Below are 23,457 nucleotides of genomic sequence, written 5' to 3'. Positions count from 1 at the left end.
CGTTTGCATTTTTATGTGATGTTTCTGGGTCGTTCTGTCAAATTCGTCGTCAAAATACCTTAAATTAGTGTGCAGCAATCTGTGGTACTCTCTTGTTTTTTTAGTGCACATTTGTCTTCCTGATTCTTGTTGAGAAGTTCATTGATATTCAAAGTCATTATGATACAGGAAAAGTGAGAAATTTGAACTTTGCTGCTTGTGGCAACTTTTCATTCAATTCAAGGGAGTCAAACAAAAAAACATGATGACATTAAACTCGCAAAGTTTGAAAGCAGAATATTTAAAATCCTTCCATTTGACAAAAAGAACCATGCATTCTTGATTATTTGGTGAAATGTTTTTTTAAGTGAATCCGCTGGTTTTTTGTTGATTTTTTCTTGCAGACCGCCGAGAAAGAGGCAAGCAAAGATGACTGGCTTCCTGTAACAGCTTCTCGAAATGGAAATTGGTGGTATGCAGCATTCCACAATGTCACAGCAATGGTCGGTGCTGGAGTCCTCAGCTTGCCTTCTGCAATGACATGGCTTGGATGGTAAGTTCAATTTTGATCTATCATATCTCTTGTGCCTTGCCTTTAAGATCTGGGTGTATGCATAAACATTGGTATGTATGTTTGTACACACAATTCTTCTGTGTACAGACAACTATGCATGTGCATATACTTATTAGGTACAGCCAAGGTAGGGGACTTTACAGCGCAGGCAGGTTGAAATGTGCTTTGTGTCTGCCCTGTCTCCCTGTAAGACCCCTACCCACATAAGAGAAGTCCTACATATATACTATATAGAACATAAATTCATGTTATCCTGGAATGAGCTTCTCACCTCTAGTTATTTTTAATCCTTATTTTCTCTTCTTCTTAAAGCAGGGTTAAGTTGAGTCTATGCCCATATGATATTCATAGGTGATAACTGTTGTTATTTTTCTGTTTGATGTTCAGGGGACCAGGTGTGGCAGTTCTGGTGCTTTCATGGGCAATTACTTTATACACACTCTGGCAGATGGTGGAAATGCATGAAATGGTTCCAGGGAAGCGCTTTGATCGGTATCATGAGCTTGGGCAACAGGCATTTGGGGAGAAACTGGGTCTATGGATTGTTGTTCCTCAACAATTGATAGTGGAAGTGGGGGTGGATATAGTTTACATGGTCACAGGTGGCAAATCACTGAAGAAGTTTCATGATTTGGTTTGCCCTTCCTGCCATGAGATCAGACAGTCTTATTGGATAGCCATCTTTGGATCCATTCATTTTGTCCTGGCACAGTTGCCAAATTTCAATTCAATAGCCGGGATTTCACTTGCAGCAGGAGTCATGTCTCTAAGGTGAGTTTAAGTTTATTTGGTGCCGTAGATGGTTGTATTTCAATATAGTTTCGGGTTTGCCTGAATCTTTGTTTCCCTTTTATTTTGAACCGTTATAATAACTATTGATATAACAAATTGCAGACTACAATAAGCTTTGTATGTAAGTTAGTCCATTTTTAGAGTCTTGTTCTCCGATAATAAAAACTTCGTATCCTTATTCTCAATTATCCTATATCATGAATTTTCTCTCTGCTATATAAATCCTCAATCCCCGGGTATAGATTAGGATACACTTTGAATATAAGTTAAACCATTTTAGAGGTTGTTCTCTGATATGATTGTGAAAGAATCAAGAATTTACTATATAAAACCTTAATCTTGGCGTATAGAATCAGTTTTTTGCTTAGAGAAAGCAAGATTCTCTACAGAGCTTTGTTCTCTAATTTAACTGTGCATGAATTAAGCTAGTGCCTAAAGAGAAAGCAAGAAGGTATACAGAGTCTTGTTCTCTGAGTTGACTCTGCAGGAAGGAATTAAGTTATTTTCTAAAGAGAAAGCAAGATGGTCTACAGAGGTTTAGTCTCTGATTGTGCTGTCGTATAGAAACATGATCAGAGTCGGCCTTTGGAAATGCTAGGAGCTCTGGTGTCATCTTTTCTGAAAATGGTTGCCAGCAAGAGTTCAGTAAGTCATTCCAAAGTGCAGTTTGAATGGTTATTCAGAAATTTAAAGAACATATATCTGCTAAAGATATTTAACCAACGATGAAGTTAGAAAAGCCCCAGAATGTGCTGTGGAAGGGTTGCATTTTTAATGTTCTGTTTATCCATGCTTTTATAATTCGCTTATTATCTATTGACCTTTGAGTGCTCAGTGCACCCAACATAAAGCAAGCAACCCATGTCTAATGGTTAATGATGGAGGGTATCTACTATCGAGTGCTCCAATTTGTGGACTTTTGAAGCAAATCATTTTGGTTGTAGAGACCCCAGATATAGTTTCTGTTTCAGATATTTTGGCTGTTGTTGTGAGCCGACTCTTAGATTCACCTTTATGCCTACTAATTAGTGCCTTAACTGTGGTGGATTTCGACCCCACTAGTGAAATGATGCCCCATTGCAGTCTGGCCTGGCTGGCCAAGACCATCTACAGGCAAAACAATCTCTGTTGTGGCATGCATATGGTTCTGGATTTGAAGGTAATTAGCTGCTGGGCGTCAGACACAATTATACAAAGCAGAATATACAGGAAGATTCCATTGTACCTGAGACCACCTGCTGCTGTCTCCCGAGGAATTGCGAACATAATTTCTTGCTCTTATATGGGATCTGAAACTTCCACTCGTTTGTTCTGTTATGCAGCAATCATGCTGAATCAACTGTGTGGTATAAAACACTCAATATGCATAAAGCACATTACCATCTGGCTTATCCTTTACCATGAAATCTTATATCGGAAACTAAGCTAGTTATAAAGCCCTGTATTCTATGATATATCTAATACCAACTTTCTAATTTGTTATGCTTTTGCGCTGGTAGTCCAGAGTTACATAACTTTTTCTTATAAATTTGATATTAGCCTCTAATTGTGTGAAATTGATACCATGTCAGATAATTGAGTTTCAATATTTTATATGGTTACTTGAACTTGTCATGCAGCTTTAAATGGTATGCATTAGGGTCTGTATTCCTTTTACATATGCCTCTGTTTAGAAGCAGCAATGACCTTTTGTCTATGCTCATGCTCTGGCCTAGTTGTTTTTGCAGTCCCGTGTAAACTCCAACAGAATCATCCAGATTGTGGTCTGCCTGTGACATCTGCCAAAACATTATGCTCTGCTTGTATTAAGTCATACATTCCTGCTCCGGCGTATGGTGTTCCTTTTGTTTGTCCTCTAATTTCCCTATGTTTTAAACCTTGGATACAACCTGCATAATTTCATTCATGTCAACAATTTGTTCATGTTGCCTGTCTACACCACTATCTAGTATCAAGCTGCCTTTTTGGATGTTTGCTACGCTTCCTCATGTTCTTGTCACACGCCTGTCTGCCTCAGATGCAAATCTCCCGCATGAGTTTTTCTCTGCCTGGAGACAACACTAACCCTTCTAGCGCTCCCTGACATTATTATTTTACAACAGATAGCAGATGTCACAATTATGCTGCCTGATGAAATCCATTGCTGGGCTGGTAATCTTCCTCCGTGTTAAAATTTGCTGATCTGTAGCCATCATCTCTGTGATTTTCTTTTCTAGCCAGGAATGTTTGTATCTGTCCTTGGGCCCAGCGCTGTGAGTGTTGAATGTGGTGGAGCCGAGACATATTGGTTAATCTACTCTTGTGGGCTTTCAAAGCCCCAAAAAGTCTGGTGAGGGGTAACTTCCCGAGACATATTGATTAATCTACTCTTGTGGTCTTTCAAAACCCCAAAAAATCTGGCGAGGGGAAAGTTCCCTATTGTTTCTGTTGGTGTGTATTCCTGCTCTACTCTCGCTAAGCTGTGGCATGTATAAGTGGAGGGATGACAACTGGGAGATTTCTCGTTGAGTTTATTTGTTTGTTGGTATAGGTATATTACACAGAAGTCATCTACAGCCTATGTAGGGGAAAATGTTTGTTACTTCCATGTGTTTTGTATTTTATATTATCTGTATTCATATATAAACACATGTCCAACAGAAAAGAAAGGAGAGGGACAGGTGCTTTACAGCTTGATTAAGAAAAGATGTTTGTTACTTCTGTGTGGTTCTTATATGTCTGTACACATATAGAAGATAAATCTATGTTAATTTTCCTTTTCACTTGTTCTACTCAACCCATTGGCACCCTGTTAATTGATTGAAATATGGGTGTTGTTGCTTTGTGCAGCTATTCCACTATCGCTTGGGTAGCTTCTGTTCATCATGGTCAAGAGCCTGGTGTATCCTATGCTTATAGGGATACCACGACAAGCAACACTGTTTTCGGTGTGTTTAACGCACTGGGAGACATCGCATTTGCATATGCTGGACACAACGTGGTTCTGGAAATTCAAGCCACCATTCCTTCGAGTCCTGAGAAGCCATCGAAGATCCCAATGTGGAGGGGTGTACTTGTGGCATATTTAATAGTTGCTATCTGTTACTTTCCTGTTGCGATTGCTGGCTATTGGGCCTTTGGACAAACCGTCGAAGACAATGTGCTTTTGACACTCGACAAGCCCACCTGGCTTATTGCAATGGCAAATCTTATGGTGGTTGTCCATGTCATTGGAAGTTATCAAGTATATTTCTAAGGCTTTAGACCCCTGTTTCTTTAGTTGTGTAAGTTCTGTTTGTTTAATATCAACAATTGTAAATATATAGCGAGTGGTAAGTGGGTGAGACAGGTGTTATTATATAAATAACTTAGACTCAAGTAAATCAGTGAGGGGTTGGGACAGAGTGCAATAGGTTCAAGTCAGAGTTATTGTATGGTAAGTGGGTGGGACAGGTGTTATTATATAAATAACTGAGACTCAAGTAAATCAGTGAGGAGTTGGGACAGAGTGCAATAGGTTCGAGTCAGAGTTATTGTATGCAGTTTAAATCTTGTCAGAGTATAGAGTTATTGTATGTGAGGAAAGTTGTCGAATTTTTTTAAAGCTGGCTTTGCTGGAGTGTAACTAGGTTGCAGGTTTTGAAATATATAGGAAATTCTATAAACATGAGCTAAGTCGACTTTATTCATATCCTTAAAATTTTCATAATATTTTGAAATTTACAAGATAAAGATGATCCTTTCCAAAACAGATTAACAAATATCAGTCAAAAGCTACAAATTTTGTTGCGTATAGAGATAAAGATGATCTTTTCCAAAACAAATTAACAAATATCAGTCAAAAGCTACAAATTTGGTTGCATACAGAGCTATTGTATGAGAGAAAAGTCGCTCTAACTTTTTAGAGTTAGTTTTGTTCCCTAAAACTTGAGTGTAACTAAATTGCAGATTTTGAAATATTTAAGAAATTTTACCAGTTTGACTTTTGAAATCTATAATCAAGATAAACTATTAACTTTACTGTGGAATTTCTTATTTATTTCAAAATCTACAAGCTAGTTATACTCAAGTTTAAAACCCAAATGTAATTAGATTACAGATTTTAAATACAATTTAGTTATACTCAAGTTTAAAACCCAAGTTTAAAACCCAAATGTAATTAGATTACGGATTTTAAAATATTTAAGAAATTTTACAGAAATAAGAGGAGTAAATAGTTTGACTTCACTTTCATATAGTTGAAAGTTCCAAAATATTTTGAAATCTACCATCAAAATAAGCATAGCACTTTACATATCAGTGAAAAGCACTTGCAAGTTTAAAATGCCTTAAAAACTAGTCTAATGAAAGTGAAAGTTCCAAAATATTTTGAAATCTACCATCAAAATAAGCATAGCACTTTACATATCAGTGAAAAGCACTTGCAAGTTTAAAATGCCTTAAAAACTAGTCTAACATATCACATAAGTCAGTGAAAAGCACTTGCAAGTTTAAAATGCCTTAAGACTAGTCTAACATATCACATAAGTCAGTGAAATTCATATTTTTGGCCACCCTGTTGTGATACCTTAACAAACACAATTTGTATAGTCATGCTATGTGATATTCGAAATCTTGTTGTGTGCACTCTGCAGCTATATGCCATGCCGGTATTTGATATGATGGAAACTGTTCTGGTCAAGAAATGGCACTTACCTGCAGGATTGCCACTTCGCCTGGTAGCTCGATCTACCTACGTTGGTAAGTCTGCCCCTTCCAGGTATGGAATTACAATGAAAAACTATTGATGGCTCGTTCAATCGGTACAACACAGAGGCTTTAGTGTACTATTGCAATTATTATTCTCTTACATTCCTTAACCTTTCTTATTGGCAGCACTCACTTGTTTTATTGGCATCACGCTCCCTTTCTTTGGGGATCTGCTTGGTTTCTTTGGAGGATTTGCTTTTTCTCCAACGACCTTCTTTGTGAGTAACTCTGCAAACCAATCTTCTTACTGTTTCTTCATATGGTTTACCATGCATTTTGTTTCCCAAAACTGCAAAAGGAGAACATTGCATTTATCTAAATTATAATATTTGTTTTTTTGAGCTGAATGGAGGATAATGCATTTATCTAAATTCTTTTTTTTCTTTCGTAGAAACCCCAAATTGTCAATCTAGGATACTAAATCTGCATGCTTGTGAATGTAATGATGTTGCAGTTGCCTTGCATTATGTGGTTGACCATTAAAAAGCCCAGGATATTTAGCTTGTCGTGGATCATAAACTGGGTTAGTTTTTCAAAACTCTTGTTTTTTTTAATTAAAAAAATATATTTATAATACAAATGAACTTACCATTAATAATAATTTTCTAATAGTATTAGAGATAAAAATAATATTATAGAATATGCATTTTCAAAAGTATATTAAAGAAACAATGAAATTACAATTAAAACAAAATATATTATCATACTTTTAAAGAAACAATGAAATTACAATTAAAACAAAATATATTATCAAAAATATAAAATGCTCAAAACAATTAAAATAAATATATAAATATATTATCAAAAATATAAAATGCTCAAAACAATTAAAATAAATATATAATTTTAATGTGATGTAGTGTAAGCAATTATGTATAAGTTTTTCTTTTTATTATTTATAATAAAGATATTTAAATTATATTAATTAAAGCATTTTTAATTTTACACTTAGATTTATTAGTTTAAAAGGGATGTAGTTGTTTACCAATAAATAAATAAGGCAGTCAACCTTATATTTTTAGTTAATTATTTATTTAGAGATAATAAGTAGAACATTTTTATTTGTTAACTTATTTGTTAATTTAAAGTAAAAAGATAAATTTGAAATAGTAACTTTGAACTAAATTACACATTCATTGCATTTTATTACTTATTTTTTTTTTTGGGTTTTATCTTTAATATGATATAATTTATTTTGTGGTATTATGGAATAGTTTTACAATTATAAAATTGTCTCCTATCATGTTATATAGGGTATTTTGTGGTATCATGGAATACCTTTACAATTATACAATCTTCTTCCCTCATGCCATATAGTTTGTTTTGTGGTATCATAGACTATCTTCTACAATTACAAAATCTTCTTACTTAGTGCTAATAAACCCCACCATGCTATGATCTTTAAATGCCAATAGGATTGTCCATAGAGATTTTTCACCCCCTCCCACATTAACATAATGGTTGATTGGTTACTATTAGCAATCATATTGTGTGTGTAAAATCACCCAAACTTGCACTTTTTATTGAGTCTTTAGACTAAAACTTCCACGAGATAAATGTCTTAGTAAGATTAATCCTACACTCTCTATATAGTGCTAGTCTTAAAAGGATCCATTTTTTTAGATAAGCTATTTTACTTTCTTAAAAAACATAAATTTGACTTCTGAACCGATTGCATATACAATGGAAACCAAGTATCATTGTGAAATATTAGTGTTACTAAGTGAGCCTTAAGAAAATACAATGATATAATAAGGAGTAACACGATTATATTATTAGTTACCTTTAGCCATTGATATCTAATTGGAAGGGAGTTGTAAGGAAATAAAATGATATAATAAGGAGTAACAAGATTATATTATTAGTTATCTTTAGCCATTGATATCTAATTGGAAGGGGAAGTTTTTTCTAGATACGCTAATTTACTTTCTTAAAAAACTTCCTAAAAAGCCATATAACATAATTTTGACTTATGAACATATTGCTTTTACAATGGAAACCAAGAATCATTATGAAATATTAGTGTTACTAAGTGAGCAGTAAGGCACTAAAATGATATAGTAAGGAGTAACAAGATTATATTATTAGTTATCTTTAGTCATTGATATCTAATTGGGAGGGAAAGTTTTCCCTTAGATATCATATAAAGGTGTTATTGAAAATTTCAAACAAATGGTCCAATGAGCGAGTAATTTTAAAAATAAATAATCTTTTAAAATATCTTTAGGACAGAGGATAGTTAAAAATATTATTAGGTTCAAGAGATGTTTAATCAGGAAGAACCTTAGATTAATAGTCTTATATATTTGTACCAATATAGATTCATCATAAGCATGGGTTTAACATGAGCCTAGGGAGATCAAATTTCTTCAGATGCAAACTTATTTTAGACTGCAGAAAACAATGTGTAATTTTTCATTGTTTAAATTGTATTTTTGAATGTTATAGAGATTACATAACTCGTGCATTAAGCCATTTTATCAATCCACATTAAAATGGTTTTTTTTGTTATTAATATATTTTTAAGTAGACGTCAATATTAATTCATATTAAAATATTTTATTAATAACCCACATTAGATATTTTATTATATACAACATACAATATTTTATTTTCGAATTATATATATATATATATATATATATATATATATATGAAATTGATATCACGTGTTAAAATATTTTTGAAAAGTATAAAGTTTAAACATTTTACTCACATATTTTTTTACTTCTAATTACTTTACATGAAATTATATTAGGTCATATGGACAACTAATTAAACATGCATAGCATTTTTTTATTATAACCAACATTGTTTTTCCATTTAGAGCACATTTATTTTTATTTTGAGAGGGGCACGTGTCAACTCCAAGTTGAGGAAGAACATACTTACACATCCCCTTCACATTGGGCTGTAGAATGAGCCTCTTAGCTCAATAAAAGTTCACATTGAATATATAAATAAATAAACATATTTTTGTATTAATGACCATTTCAACAATATGGAAAGCTTATGGATAATGGGATAGGTATTTCTAAATAGTGTTTCATTATAATTATTACTCACTTTAAATATACAGAATATATTTTTGAGTTATAATAGTATTTACTTGCACAACCACATTAGTAAATGTGGTTGATAAACGCCGATAGACCTACATAAACCACATTTATAAATACACATCAATACGCATTTATATAAAGGTATATAGATATACATTTATATGAACTTCCATATACAATATTGTGCATTTATATATATGAAATGTACATTATTGTGCATATTAGTATATTAATGTATTTAAATATACATTATTGTGCATTAATGTACTTTAGTGTATGTACATTATTGTAATGCACACTAATGTATATTAATTAAAGTACATTGATGTATAGTAATGTATATTAATGTACATTAATGCACTAGCAAAACCACATTCAAAATATTAATGTGGTTGATATAGGCAAAGGCTTCATTTGTATCTACCAATGATAAATATATAACAATAGAAATAACAAGGGATTAATACTAAAAACCTTGGGGTTTATAATCCCTTGGGTTTTTACTATTAATCCCTTGGGTTTATAATATCAATCCCTTGGGTTCAATACTAAAACCACAAGGGATTATAAACCCAAGGCAATAATATTAACCCAAGGGATAATAAACCCAAAGGATTAATACTAAAAACTCAAGGAATTATAAACCCAATCTTTGAGACAATCCTTGTCACAATGCAACATTGGACCATGGAATAATAAACCCAAGGGATACAAATTGTAAGCCTAAGGTATATAATCCCTAAGATAAATATTATAAACCCTAAAATAAACATGTTTAACCATGGTTGACCTTGGTTGATTTCCATATTGAGATAATCCTTGGTTGAAATTGCTTGACCATAACTGATTTTCACCATGGTTGAAAATGATTGACCATAATTGATTTTCAAATCGAAAGAATCTTTGTCACAATGCAACATTGAACCATGGCTAACCATAGTTGATTCTTTATCATCATGTGACGTTGTACCATGGTTGAGACAATGATTGATTTTCATATCAAGACAATCTTTGTCGCAATGCGACATTGGACCATGGTTGATTTACATATTGAGACAATCATTGTCACAATGTGATATTCTACCATGGTTGACTATGATTGACCATGGTTAACCATGATTGATATTATAAAACCAATGGATTAATATTATAAACCTGAGGGATTGTTATTATAAACCGAAGGGATTAATACTAAAACCCCAATAGATTATGAACCCAAGGGAATAATATTAAGCCCAAGGGACTAATATTGTTGATTCTCATATGGAGACAATATTCATCACAATGCGACGTTGGACCATGGTTGACCATGATTGATATTATAAACCCAAGAGAATAATAAACCCTAGGGATTAATACTAAAAACCCAAGGGATTGTAAATCTAAGGGAATAATATTAAAACCTAGGAATATGAACCCTTAAATTAATAAACCGAAGGGATTGATATTATAAACCCAAGGGAATAATAAAACCAAGGGATAAAAATTATAAACCCAAGGTATATAAACCATAAGCTAAATATTATAAACCCTAAAATAAACATGGTTGACCATAGTTGGCCATGGTTGATTTCCATATTGAGACAATCATTGTCACAATCCGACATTGGACCATGCTTGACCATGATTAACCATGATTAATTTTTATGTCGAGACAAACCCTGTTACAATGTGACAGTGGACCATGGTTGATTTACATATTGAGACAATCATTGTCACAATGCAACATTCGACCAAGGTTGACCATGTTTGGCTATGACTAACCATTATTGACTATGATTGATATTATAAACCCAAGGGATTGATATTATAATAAACTCAAGCGATTGATATTATAAACCAAAGAGAATAATAAACCCTAGGGATTAATAATAAAACCCCAAGAGATTATGAACCCAAGGGAATAATATTAAACCCAAGGGACTAATATTATAAACACAAGGTATATAAACCCTAAGATAAATATTATAAACAATAAAATAAGCATGGTTTACCATGGTTGATTTTCAAATTGAGACAATCCTTGTCACAATGTGACACTGGACCATGATTGAGCATGCTCAAGCATGGTTGCTTTTCATATCAACACAATCTTTGTGACAATGCGATGTTCGACCATGATTGACCATGATTATCATATTGAGACAATCTTTGTCATAATACAACATTGGACCATGGATGAGACAATGATTGATTTTCATATCGAGATAATCTTTGTCACAATGCGACATTGGACCATGGTTGACCATGGTTGATTTTCAAATGAGACAATAATTGCCACAATGTGACATTCGACCATGGTTGGCTATGATTGACCATGGTTGAGCATGATTGATGTTATAAATCGAAGGGAATAATAAACTCAAGGAATTGATATTATAAACCCAAGGGATTAACACTAAAACCCCAAGGGATTATGAACCCAAGGGAATAATATTAAACCCAAGGGACTAATATTATAAAACTGAGGTATGTAAACCCCAAGATATATATTATAAACACTAAAATAAACATGGTTGGCCATGTTTGACCATGGTTCATTTTGATATTGAGACAATCCTTGTCACAATACAATGTTGGACCATGGTTGAGCATGCTTAACCATGGTTGATTTTCATATCAACACAATATTTGTGACAATGCGATGTTCGACCATGTTTGATTTTATAAAACATGGTTGACCATAGTTGGCCATGGTTAACCATGGTCGACCATGATTATCATATTGAGACAATGTTTGTCATAATACAAAGTTGGACCATGGTTGAGACAATGATTGATTTTCATATTGAGACAATTGTTATCGCAACGCGACGTTGGACAATGGTTGACCATGATTGATTTTATAAAACATGGTTGTCCATGGTTGAATAATATTAAACCAAAGGGAATAATATTATAAACCCCAAGGTAAATATTATAAACACTAAAATAAACATGGTTGGCCATGGTTGACCACAATAGGCCATGGTTGATTTTCATAATAAACATGGTTGGCCATGGTTGACCACAATAGACCATGGTTGACTTTCATATTGAAACAATCCTTGTCACAATGTGATGTTGGACCATGGTTAAGCATGCTTGACCATGATTGATTTTCAAATTGAGAGAATCTTTGTCATAATGCAACATTGTACCATGGTTGATTGTCATATCGAGACAATATTAATCACAATGTGACGTTGGACCATGATTGAATTTATAAAGAATGGTTCACCATGATTGATATTGTAAACCCAAGGGAATAATAAATCTTAGGGATTAATACTAAAAACCTAAGGGATTATAAACCTAAGGGAATAACATTAAACCCTAGGAATATGAACCTTTAGATTAATAAACCCAAGGGATTGATATTGTAAACCCAAGGGAATAATAAACCCAAGGGATAAGAATTATAAGCCCAAGGTATATAAACCCCAAGATAAATATTATAAACCCTAAAATAAACATATTTGACCATGGTTGACTAGGGATTACCATGGTTTATTTCCATATTGAGACAATCATCGTCACAATGCGATGTTGGACCATGGTTGACCATGATTGGTTTTCATATCGATACAATCTTTGTTACAATGTGACATTGGACCATGGTTTCCCATGGTTGATTTTCATATTGAGACAATCATTTTCATAATGCGACTGTCGACCATGGTTGGCTATGATTGACCATGGTTGACCATGATTGATTTCATAAGCCTAAGAGAATAATAAACCCACGGGGTTGATATTATAAACCCAAGGGGTTGATATTATAAACCCAAGGGATTGATATTATAAACCCGCTAGAATAATAAACCCTAGGGATTAATACTAAAACCACAAGGGATTATGAACCCAAGGGAATAATATTAAACCCAACGGACTAATATGTTGACACCTAATCATGGGGATTGGGTGAACAGTTGTAAATAGTGTAAATAATAAATAATGGAAAAGGAAGAGTCATTGGGAGATGAAACCCAAGAGTCACTCCCTCATGTATATAACTATGAACAATCTAAATGAATAAACAAATTTCATTTGAGGAGTTACCTCCTAGCCTGACATGGTATCAGAGCTAGCCTCTATTTTTAGTTTCTGCTCTTGTAACTCCCTTATGCCATTTTTCTGGCAACTCCAGAATCTGTCATTTCTGTCAATTTCTTTGCCTGTTATCATTCTCTGAGTTCTGTCCTATCTGAATTGACTATTAAAATCGTGACTTATTTGTTGCATAAGTTCTGTAATGTTGGTCATAATGTTGGTTAAATCATGTTGAGTGTGAAGACCATGGTGTGAGCTATATGTTAACACTCTAGCGTTGTCTATGCATTAATACTGTAGTGGAAGACCGACAGTTGTGTTCAAATACTGTGATGGTCATGTTCCTACGTCCTACCAAGGCAAACCATGGTGTTGAGAGCTGTGCAACGGAACCGTGGTGTCAAGAATGGGATTGAACACAAACCCTTTCAGATGCACAACTGTGGGCAGCTATTAAGGAACACAGGGCTTTTGTAGTGACTCTGCCCGGAGGAGCTTCTGTCATTGATGAGCAGAGTCCTGGTGTGCATCACGTGAGGTATCATAGTACATTGCATTGTTTCTTTTAACGTTGCCACTATTGTATAACAACGTTACCCATCCCAGTAGGACATCCTGCAAACATTGTTCATTTTAATATATTGGTCTGTGTGTTTTGTTTAACACTACCACTATTCTTCCCACACCACCCTCCGTAACCCCCTGGTTCATATAAGTCCAACACTGCAAAACCACTCTCCATGGCTCTCTGTTGCCCCACCCTCCAGTCGAACATTTCACTACACAGTCTCCCCATGGCATACCATTCCACTCCCGTTTTTAATACATGCATTTTTAATATATAACGTTGACCTCCATTGTGGCATCACCCTCCGGCGTGATAGTCCCGAACCCGCCTCCTCCAAACACGCTGCTATGTAACTCTGCCTTCACATGTAATGCCTCCCCCTATATAACCCCTCCCCCATATAATACCTCTACTCCTTATATATCAGATTGTAATTTTTTACACCAGAACTGCATTTTATACGAAGTGCAAATTTTATACATTGGCAGCAGAAGTATTTTTTTACAGTACACAGATTTTAAAATGCATTCATTGATATCTATTGTGGGAGTGGTTCTCACTGGAAAGGAGAACTATCCTGAATGGTCGCGGAAGATCAAACACACTCTCATTTTTAATGAGCTGTGGAAAGGAGTGTGTGTTGGAGAAGGAGACAAAGAACCAGAAAAGCCTACCTCAGACAAGGAATTCGCCATTTGGGAAAATAAGAACAGCAAGGCTTATGCCTTGATTGCAACATCGGTGAATGAAGAGGTGAGTCGCCATATTTTTCCATTTTCAAATTCTTTCGAAGCCTTACAAAAACTGAAGGAACTCTATGACTCGCACTCTGCATTTGAAGTTGTTCAACTCATGATTAAATTTTTCAGCCTTGAATTACAAAATGATGATCCTCTTGCTCTTGCATCAGAAGTAAAATCTATTATGCATGATATCAAAGTCATTAATGTTGAACTGGACATTTATCTGATAGCTTTTGTCAAGGCACTTTATCCCACTTACTCAAATTATGTTGAGTCATTGCAAGAAAATGGAAACCTCATAGAAATTACCTTTGACTCCCCTGTGAAGAAAGTTTCTAAGAGAGAGAAAGATTTTGGGAAGAAGACAACTCCTTAGTCTTCTGAAGAGGTTGTGTGTCTTGCACATAGAGAGAAGAATCTTGCTCAAGATTCTTCCAAAGGAAGAGGTGGTTGAAGAGGAAGAGGAAGAAGAAATTTCAGAGGTAGGGCAGGCATACACTCTCAAGGAGAAAAGTCAGATTTTCATTTCATATGTTGCAGTAGAGATGGATCACATGATGCATCCACATGCAAGTTTCCTTGGGACAGAATTAGGCAGGAAAGAAATCAACCCAAAGATAAAACTAATTACAAAGGGAAAGGTAAAGCACCTGAATCCTCTCACTATGTTGTGGCACATTGTAATATTGGAGTAAATGAAGACTTGTTCAATGCTTCACTTGCTTCTTGGAAAAATGATTGGTTGCTTGATTCAAGAGCAACTTGCCACTTGACTTTTAGAATATATTTTTTTGAAGAATTTACTGACAATGTTGTTGGAGCAATATACTTTGTAGACAGATCAAAACTCAAGCCATCAGGGCTTGGCACAATCATGCTTAAATTTCCTGGTCTTCCAAACTTTCTTTTGCATGTTGTTTTATATCTCCCACAACTGAGGAGAAACTTGTTGTCCTTGGTCCACATCCGACAGCAAGGACGCTCCATTCATATGTTTGATCGAAAGGTTGAGGTGAGGAAAGCATCAAATCACTCACTTGTCATGACAGGCATATAAGAAGAAAGGCTTCTCAAGCTGCAAGGTACCTCCGCTTGTGCACAAAATTTCTCATACAATTCTCATTATGATGAAGGTATATTTCCATCAAGTTTATTATGGCATGCTAGATTTGGACACTTGAACTATGACAACCTTCGCTTGTTGAAGAAAAATGGTGTTACTGGTTTGCCTACAATTCCTAGGAAACTTAAACAATGTGATGCTTGCATTCTAGGAAAGCATAACAAATAATCTTTTCATGATTCACATTCGAGAGCACATAGAAAAATTAAACTCATTCATTTAGATTTATGTGGTCCAATTCTTATTCCTTCTGCAAATGGAAATAAATATATGATGACATTTATTGATAACTACACAAGAATGTGTTGGGTTTATTTATTGAAGAACAAATCTGATGCTTTTCAAACTTTCAAGAACTTTCATACATGGATTGAAAATGATGCACAATCTCATATTGACTCTATTCACACTGATAATGGAAATAATACACTTAAAATGAATTTGAAAACTATCTTCAAACAAATGTGCCTTATAATCCCCAACATAACGGAATTGCTGAAAGAATGAATAGGACAATCTTAAATATGGTGCGCTCCATTATGTTTTTCAAGAATGTCAAATTGATGTTTTGGGATGATGCAATTCTATGTGCAGCATATGTAAAGAATAGATTTCCATCTAATACTATTACAAACAAGACTCCTTATGAAATGTGGTATGGCTACATTCCTTCGATAAATCTTCTCAGGGTCTTTGGTTCCACCTGTTATGCCTTGATACCAAAGGTACATAGAAACAAACTTGGTGCAAGGAGTCGTAAGTGTATCTTCTTGGGGTATTCAAACACCTCCAAAGCATACCATCTCTATGATGAAGTTAATAAAAAGTTTTTTGTATCTAGAGATGTAATCTTTCTTGAATCTTCCAAAGCTGACAATGTTGTTGAGTGGCAACTTGATCGCTTGGATAGATTCGCAAATGCAAAATCATTTCAAGAATTTGATAATCAGATTCCACATATTGAAGGGGGGGTTCCTATATTGGATCAATCTGTGTAATCTTCTTCTAAAGCACTCTCTCCCCCACATGAAACTCCAACCACTGATGATACTTTGAGTGATGTGATTGACAGAATTGGGAGACTCAATCTTGATTCAGTCCCAACTCAATCAATTGAGCAGTTTGGACCATCTCAGAAAGGTCCCCCAAAGTGGCTGACAAAGACACTTGAAAGTGTTCATCCTGATGAGGTTGGAAAGATAGGAACAAGAAATTCAACCCAGAAAAATGGAGGTGATGTAGATGACTCTGATTCACCTGTTGATATGGATGTTTCTTATGATTGTGAATTGAATTTGTCTACATATTTTTAACCAACTTCCTTCAGAGAAGCTTCTTCTCATGGTGAATGGAAAGAAGCGATGCAAAAGGAGTATGATGCCTTGGTAAAAAATGGCACTTGGAAGCTTCTTGATCCTCCATTGGGAACAAAACCAATTGGTTGCAAGTGGGTCTACAAGAACAAGTATAAAGCTGATGGCTCACTTGACAAGCACAAAGCCAGGCTTGTGAAAAAATGTTTTTCACAGAAGGAAGGGATCAATTATGAGGAGACTTTTGCCCCCACAACAAAATGGGCTACCATTCTGATACTCTTTGCTCTAGCATCTCAGAATGGTTGGAAAGTCAATCAAATGGATGTAAAAACTACGTTCTTGAATGGAGATCTAAAACAGAATATTTTTATGTCCCAACCTGAAGGATTTGCTGTGAAAGGACATGAACATAAAGTATGAAAACTTGTGAAATCCTTGTATGGGCTCAAGCAAATACCGCGAGCCTGGTATGAAAAATTAACTGAGCATCTTCTGAAACTCAATTTCAAACATATGATCTTGATGATGCAACTTTGTTTGTCAAGAAAGTTGGGAAAAAATTATATATCTAGTGGTAGATGTAGACGATCTTTTGATGACAAGGAACAATAAGAGCTACATTGCATCCATAAAGAAGGAATTGAGGAAAGGTTTTGAAATGACTGATTTGGGCTATGTTCATTACTATCTTGGTATTGAAGTAACTCAACATCCGAAGTCTATATTCCTTTCTCAAAAGAAGTACATTAGAGATCTGTTGAACAGGTTTGGCATGGCTGAATGCAATCCTCTAACTACTCCAATGGAACAAAACTTAAAGCTCACATCCATTGAAGGAAAAGAATTTGAGGATGCAACAAAGTATAGACAGCTTGTAGGAAGTCTCAACTACCTGACTACTACCAGACCAGACATTTTGTTTGTTGTTGGAATCCTCTCCAGGTTTATGCAAAAGCCTTGTGAGGGACATTGGTCTGTTGCAAAAAGAGTTCTAAAGTACTTGAAGGGAACTCAAGACTTTGGACTCAAGTATACACAGGTGGGCGACTTCAACTTGATTGGATACTTTGATTCAGACTTCGATGGAGACAAAGAAACTGGGGTATCTACTTCTAGTTATGCTATGAGTCTTGGATTAGGAGTTGTCTCCTGGAGTTGCAGCCGAGGCAACAAAAGAAACTGTGTGGCTCAGGAAAATCTTGGAATATTTGCAAGTAAAACAAGTACATTCAACTCCACTCATGATTAACAACACCTCTGCAATAAAGTTAGCCAAGAACCCAAAGTTCCATGATCAAACGAAACACATCAATACAAAATACCATCTGATTCAACATCATGTTGAGGCCAAGGCAATCCCTCTACGCCATTGTTCCACTAATGAGAAAATTGCAGACACCTTCACCAAAGCGCTTGGAAGAGAAAATCTTGAAAGATTCAAAACGATGTTTGGACTCACCAACATGCCTTCAGATTAAGGGGGGGAATGTTGACACCTAATCATGGGTTTGGGTGAACAGTTGTAAATAGTGTCAATAATAAATAATGGAAAAGAAAGAGTCATCGGGAGATGAAACCCAAGATTCACTTTCTCATGTATATAACTATGAACAGTATAAATGAATAAACATATTTCATTTGAGGAGTTACCTCTTGGCCTAACATAATATTATAAACCCAAGGTATGCAAACCCTAAGATACATGTTATAAACACTAAAATAATTATAGTTGACCATGGTTGATTTTCATATTGAGACAATACTTGTCAGAATACGACGCTTGACCATGGTTGACCATGATTCATTTTTATATTGAGACAATATTTGTCATAATGCGACGTTGGACCATGGTTGCCCATGATTGTTCGTGTCTAACGATGGTTGACAATGGTTGATCATGGTTAATGTTGATATTGAGACAATGCGACATTGGACCATGGTTAACTATAATTAACAATGATTATAAATCCAAGGAATTTATATTAATCCCTAGGATTAATATTATAAACCCTATGAATAATATTATACCTAGGAATATGATCCCTTAGATCAATAAACCCAAGGGAGTGATATTATAAACCCAAGGGATTAATACTAAAACCCCAAGGGAATAATATTAAACCCTAAAATAAACATGGCTAACCATGTTTGACCATGGTTGATTTTCATGTCTCTGTCACAATGCAATGTTGGACCATGGTTGACCAAAATTGATTTTCATATCGAGACAATCTTTGTGATAATGCGATGTTGGACCATGGTTGACCACAGTTGATTTCCATATGAAGATAATTTAATGAAATAGTCCAATAAGAAAGAAATAAGTAATTTTCCAATTAAAATATTTTGTTTAATAAAATGAAATAAAATAATTTAAGTAATATTTTTCTAAATTTAATTTATTCATTTAATTTTTCTAAAATTATTTTTATAAAATTTTAAAATTAAAAATTTAAATTAATGTAATTGGAATGAAAACTATAAATATATTTATATCATAATAATTGATTACAAAATATCTATTTATTTACTAGATGATGTTTTATAGATGGGAAACTTTTTCATCCTCGGGGACGGTGGGATTCACGCTACCTTCTGACCACAGTAACAATAATTTATTTATTTATTACATATTTTAGGTTTATATAACGGAATAAATTCATGTTAATAGTTTTGGGATTTATCAATTTTTATGATATAACATATTTATGTTAGTGATTTTTCGGATTTATTAAATGGTTTAAAATTTTTATGCATAGAGGATCATTATAATTAAAAATACAAATGATTTGCTCGATCAAAACAATCCATTTGACTCGTAGACTTCATTAAAGGCAGATTTCAAGTTTTACATGTTTTCTCCTCCATGGAGCTATTTCGAATCCTGAACCAATTAATCTCCACCAATATTCTTCAATAAAGATATTTGAAGACTTTAAAATTTGAAAGGAAGAGTTAGGCTTCTTTTAGATATTAAACAAATTCACAAATGGGATGACTTTAATATTGACAGGAAAGTGAATGTAAAACATAAATGATATGTAAAAACTTACCTCTACCTAAATGTGCATTGAATAAAAATTGTAAATGTGAGAAACTTTGTATGGAATCTGTAATAGAGATTAAAAACAAAAATTCGATGCTCCTTTTCACAACCTTACTTTATTATACATCTTTATCGTACTTCCTTATACCTTCTTAAGTTCCTATGGTACCTGTAATTCATCACATGGAATGATTTCAGGGACTCGCCGGACTATGAAACTGAAAGTGCAATCGGTGGAATAACAACTGCAACCTTCTCCAAATAAATAATTCGATTAATTGCCCAAATCCCTTCTCCAAATAAATAATTCGATTAATTGCCCAAATCCCTTCACGCTGCATCCATTCGTTCGCCCTACGCTCGGTGACGTGCAAGGAAGGCTCAACCACGTCACAAGCAGCAACAGGATTGGCACACGTTCAAAATCATTTTTTCTAAAATTGAAATTATAACCCTTCGGTCTCCCTTCACAACGGTCGTTCATCCATGACTCAGACGAAGGATATTCCCTTCAAACTCAACGTCTTCCAAAGGCAATGAAATTGACGTCAATCCTTTTTAATATCTAAAGCCCTTAATTAATCCTTGTGGTTTCACAGGAAATATTGATACATGGTGAAGAGTATGGACGTCTCGAGGAAGAAAGCTTCCTCTGCAATTCCACACTCCGCATAATGCATCAACATTATGAAGACTTGTTCAACCCCTATCATCAACATTATGAAGACACTCCGCATAATGCATCAACATTATGAAGACTTGTTCAACCCCTATCATCAACATTATGAAGATTTGTTCAATCTTCCACTTTTTTGTTTCTTCCTCCGCACGTGGCACAATTATCATTAGGGAAATTTTGAGGTTTAAAATGGGCCTTCTAAATAAATTATAAAATAATAATGGAAATAATAAAATAAGATTAGATTACATCATCAATTTTTTTTTAAAACTCGTATTTTCTACTTATCTCCATATGAATTTACTCGCGAGAATACTTATTGGATGCATAATTTGATTCCTCATCCAAGGAGTACCCATCTTGCATATGTTCGATAGGCCCTGCTACATGAAAAATGAAAAATGCATGAAAAACATGATTGCAATCACTTTTTATCATGTATTTCTCATTTTTCATGTGGCATGGTCCATCGAAAGTATGCAACATGGGTACTCCTTGAATGAGGAATTAAATTTTGCATCCAACGAGTATTCCCACTCGAAATTTTAGTAAAACCTTACGGACATAAGTTGAAAATACAAGTTGAAAAATTAGTTTTATTATTTTTTAATCTTTTTATCTTTTTACTCAAAAACGGTGAATCATCCCCATGGTTCACATCATCATCTTGAATCTTATTGGTTCTTATAAAGTTTATTTTGGTTGTACATTTTTCTCAGGAGGCCCATTTTAGATCTCAAAAGTTCTCTAATGGGATATTTGTAAGACATAACAATGTGAGTGTCATGTCAGAGCACTCCATAACCCCCTTGAGAGCACCGTGTCAATGTCAATGTCAAAGCACTCACCGACAAAATAGCCACTCATAAAATTAGCCTTTTTTTATTTTAAAATGATTTATTAGGCACTCACAAAAACCGAAAATAAATCTCCTTCCACCATGGGAATTATGTCACATTAAGGCTTATTCACACAATGGAAAATTAGAAATAACATTTTAGAAATTAGAAAACTAGTTTTGAATTTAGAGAAAATTAAAAATTTCAACATTTTCCCAAAACTTTGGTTAAAATTGCAAAAACTCTGCAAACTATTTGGAGTCAACAACTTTGATCATGAGATGAGCTTACCCAGAAACACAAACTCTTAGAAAAGTGTTTTTCTCCAAAATAGTCAACATAATTTTAAGTACAAATATTATTATAAAATATATAAAATCGATAATTATCCCCAAAAAAACAACGATAATGTGTAGAATATGAATATTATTTCAATAAAACAAACTCAAATAAAAATTGAAGAAATAATCGATAAATAAGGTGTGAGATTTTGGTTATCTATATTATTTATGAATTTGGAACGTTTTAACTAAAATATATGATCCCCTACTTAGGTTTAACAAAAATTGACATATTGGGTATTCTTCAATACGTATAAAAACTAAACCAATAAAAAGCATGGGAACAAAATTTGACATATTGGGTATTCTTCAATACATATAAAAACTAAACCAACAAAAAGCATGGGAACTTATAAGTAATAAATTTTATAGGCTAGAAATTGTAAGTTTGTATTGGATCTTTTAACATAATAGAAACCATTTCAAAATGTGGTTTATATATTTGGAATGATAAAATTGTGCAAATAGATTTTTTTATTGTAGGAAAATGAGGGTGGAATTGGGTGAGAGCTTTGTTATGGTTGTGCTTAAGGTTTTGTTTTAATTAGAGTTTTTCAATCCCCACATTTAGAGGAAGGATTGTCATGTCATGTAGATGAAATCACTTTTCAATCTTTTACCTTGAGAGAAAGGATTTTTCTCAAGGATTTTCCCATAATATAGATGCAACTATTTAGTAAATGCATCATTTGTCCCTATTAAATATAGATGTTGTTTTTAGATGTTTAGTAATTCTTGTAAGTGATTCAAATATCAATAAATGTTGATTAAAATTGTAAAAGAGTTGAATGGAATTCCAAATTTCAAAGAAAACAACTTGTAATTAGATGAGCAAGTTTTTGCACTGAGAGGTGTATTCTACCACCCAATATGATAGTGATGTATAAGTATGTCATGTCTCCAATAAATAAAAAATAATAAATAATAAATCTCAAATTCCATTTTTTTTACCTTATTAAAGTTCCAAATTAGGTAAAATTATAAACATCTGTAGTCTTCACTAAAGCCAATTTAGTCTTTAATCTTTTAATATTTCTTTATTAAATATTTGTAAAATGAATCTTTAAGAAGAAAAAGCATATCCTATTGATATATTAAAATCTTTAAGGACATAAACATTTCCACGTTAAAGTTGTAATATTTGAAAATATTAATTTGATCCTTCTCGGGGCATGATATATCTCGAATTAGATGGATCTAGCTTGGTGCTAGAAAAATTCATGGGGTGTGATTGAACTTTTTTTATATTTTAAATTTTAATTTATCCTCCCATAAGAATTTGAGTCAATTTGGAGCTACTTCATATTTGTTACTTTCTTTAAAAAATGGTTGAATAGTTTACTACTGATATGTAATTCAACTTAGTAGTATCGAGAGAATTGAACCTACAACCTCTCAATAGAAAATGTGCTTTAACGATGAAAACTCGACGAATTAATGCAAATTAATAGTAATATGCAAGTAAAGCATTAATATTAATAAGTGTTATATACATTTCATTTATCACTGAATTTAATAGTGTTATAAAAAATTATTAATAATGGTAAGAAAAATATTAATATTACTAATCATCTATATATTCTATTTTTATAATTAATAATATATAAAATGGCCACAGAGGCAGAGGTAGATTCA

General features: G+C 33.7%; 1 protein-coding gene across 1 annotated transcript in view; it reads left to right on the top strand.

Annotated features, from left to right (window-relative positions):
• The first annotated feature begins 387 nt into the window (after positions 1-387).
• Positions 388-23,457, top strand: part of LOC149189602 (lysine histidine transporter 2-like) — a 70,003-nt gene continuing 46,933 nt past the window's right edge. The window contains exons 1-6 of the mRNA XM_089413246.1: positions 388-532; positions 941-1,324; positions 4,175-4,568; positions 5,959-6,064; positions 6,200-6,291; positions 6,528-6,596. Of these exons, the coding sequence (XP_089269372.1) occupies positions 480-532; positions 941-1,324; positions 4,175-4,568; positions 5,959-6,064; positions 6,200-6,291; positions 6,528-6,596 (1,098 nt within the window). The 5' untranslated portion in view covers positions 388-479. The remainder of the gene's footprint in view (positions 533-940; positions 1,325-4,174; positions 4,569-5,958; positions 6,065-6,199; positions 6,292-6,527; positions 6,597-23,457) is intronic.

Source organism: Pinus tabuliformis, chromosome 3_1, assembly GCF_031772625.1.
Source record: "Pinus tabuliformis cultivar Carrire ecotype Pingquan chromosome 3_1, CPIR1, whole genome shotgun sequence".
Classification (NCBI taxonomy): Eukaryota; Viridiplantae; Streptophyta; class Pinopsida; order Pinales; family Pinaceae; genus Pinus; species Pinus tabuliformis.
Note: the sequence above shows the minus strand (reverse complement) of the source record. Positions and strands in the feature narration are given on the sequence as shown.